General features: G+C 55.1%; 1 protein-coding gene across 1 annotated transcript in view; it reads right to left on the bottom strand.

Annotated features, from left to right (window-relative positions):
• Positions 1-1,483, bottom strand: part of LOC111873369 (uncharacterized protein K02A2.6-like) — a 22,016-nt gene extending 20,533 nt beyond the window's left edge. Inside the window, exon 1 of the mRNA XM_023868027.1 lies at positions 1,384-1,483. Coding sequence (XP_023723795.1) covers positions 1,384-1,483 — 100 coding nt within the window. The remainder of the gene's footprint in view (positions 1-1,383) is intronic.
• Positions 1,484-2,105: the final 622 nt, after the last annotated feature.

Genomic DNA, 2,105 nt, shown 5'->3' with positions numbered 1-2,105 from the left:
CTAGGTTACATAGGAAGATACAGTTACAGTCACAGTTCTAGATTCTACAGTTCTACAATTCTGGTTCAGTGTGTTCATTATTGTTCTCATTATTCTTCATTACTTTAAACGCAAATTCGTCTGTTTATACGGTGCAACTGTAATAAATGCTATAGGACAGTTCAACTAGTGGTTGTCTCTTCATATGACATCCCACATTGGTGACCCCGACTGAACATGGAAACCGCAGACAGTTCATCAACAGAAGTGCCCAGAATGGTCGTGCAGCTCCCGCCGTTCTGGCCCGAGAGACCAGCTGTCTGGTTTGCCCAGGCCGAGGTGCAATTCACCTTGACCGGCATAAAAGCCAGCGGATCAAGTTCTGCCATGTCATCTCACAGCTGGACAACCGATGCGCCAGAGAGGTTGAGGACATCATCACCTCTCCACCCATATGAAGACCCTACACCCTACTCAGGACCGAGATTGTGAGGCGGCTATCCTCTTGGAGGCCGCAGCACTCTGTGCGGACCGCAGCTCCGAGGTCGAAGTCCAGCCAGCGCTCGCTAGCGTTGATGAACCCACGGACATCGGCGCACTTCGGCAGGAGATCGATGAACTCTCCCGCAAAGTGGCTGCACTCAGCACCGAACAGGACCGCCTCCACCCCCCTTCAGGGAATCTGACAACAAACAAACCGAGAGACCAAGGCTCCAGTCCCAAGGGTTCCCGCCCCGCCTTCAACAACCGCCGGCCCGGCAGCAGATGGCCCTCCAAGGACGACACTACATCCACTATCTGCTGGTACCACCGCCGCTTTGGCGCTCGGGCACAAAACTCTATTCCACCCTTCTCCTACCGCAAGCAGGGAAACTGATGCAGCGGAAATCATCGGCGGCACATGTCTGCGCTACGACAACAGGCCGCCTCTTCATAACGGACAGAGTCAGCAAACGGCAGTTCCTTGTCGACACAGGTTCGGACCTCTGTGTATACTCCGCAGGCTCGTCCATCGACACATGGAACGTACCAACTATGACCTGAGTGCGGTTAATGGCACGTCCATCCACACATACTGATGGCTGCCTCTCAGCCTCAACTTAGGCCTACGCCGAGAATTCACGTGGCGCTTCGTAGTGGCCGACGTCCCGCATCCTATAATCGGCGTGGACTTCCTGTCGCATTTCGGCCTCCTGATGGACTGTCGGAACAGCCGCATCCTGGACGGGGTCACGAAGCTCTCAGCCTCGGCATCAGCGGCCAACGCACTGATCCCCAGTGTAAAGACAATCAGCAGCAACACACCGATCGACAGCCTTATCACAGAGTTCCCGGACCTGACCCGCCCAGCTGGAATCCAGCGCGAGATACAACACAACACCGTCCACCACATCAGGACTGTACCTGGCCCACCAGTAACCTGCCGACCACGTCGACTGGCACCGGACCGACTCGCTATCGCAAAAGCCCGATCAAAAAGTTCATGGTCCTCGGCACTCCACATTGTGCCCAAGAAAGACAACGGTTGACGTCCATGCGGCGACTACAGAACGCTCAACTCCCGGACCATCCCCACCGCTACCCCGTCCGACATATCCATGACTACTCCCACCAGCTTTTCAGTTATCCGTCTTCTGCGAGATTGACCTGGTGAGAGCCTACAACCAAATTCCCGCCCATCACGACGATATACAGAAGACGGGCATCACCACTTCATTCGGCCTATTCGAGTTCCCCTTCATGTCCTTCGGCCTGCGCAACGCCGCACAGACCTTCCAACGTTTCATGGACAACATTCTGCGGGGACTCGACTTCTGTTTCGCTTACCTGGATGATATCCTCATCCTCTCCCGGTCTCTAGAGGAACACGAGTAACACCTACGGGCACCCTTCGACCGACGGCAGAAGTAAGGGATCCTCATCAACTCGGCCAAGTGCGTCTTCCAAGTACCTGAGATCATCTTCCTCGGTTATAAGATGTCCGCCGAAGGCTCCCAACCGCTGGAAGAACGAATAACCTAAAGGAATGTCAACATCCCAATACCGCCAGTCAGCTCCGCCGTTTCATGGGCATGCTGAACTGCTACAGGCGATTTCTGCCCCCCGCGGCAGCATACCAGGCACCA

Source organism: Cryptotermes secundus, unplaced genomic scaffold (genome assembly GCF_002891405.2).
Source record: "Cryptotermes secundus unplaced genomic scaffold, Csec_1.0 scaffold3734, whole genome shotgun sequence".
Taxonomy (NCBI): domain Eukaryota; kingdom Metazoa; phylum Arthropoda; class Insecta; order Blattodea; family Kalotermitidae; genus Cryptotermes; species Cryptotermes secundus.
The sequence above is the reverse complement of the archived record's forward strand: the minus strand, read 5'-3'. Positions and strand labels throughout refer to the sequence as shown.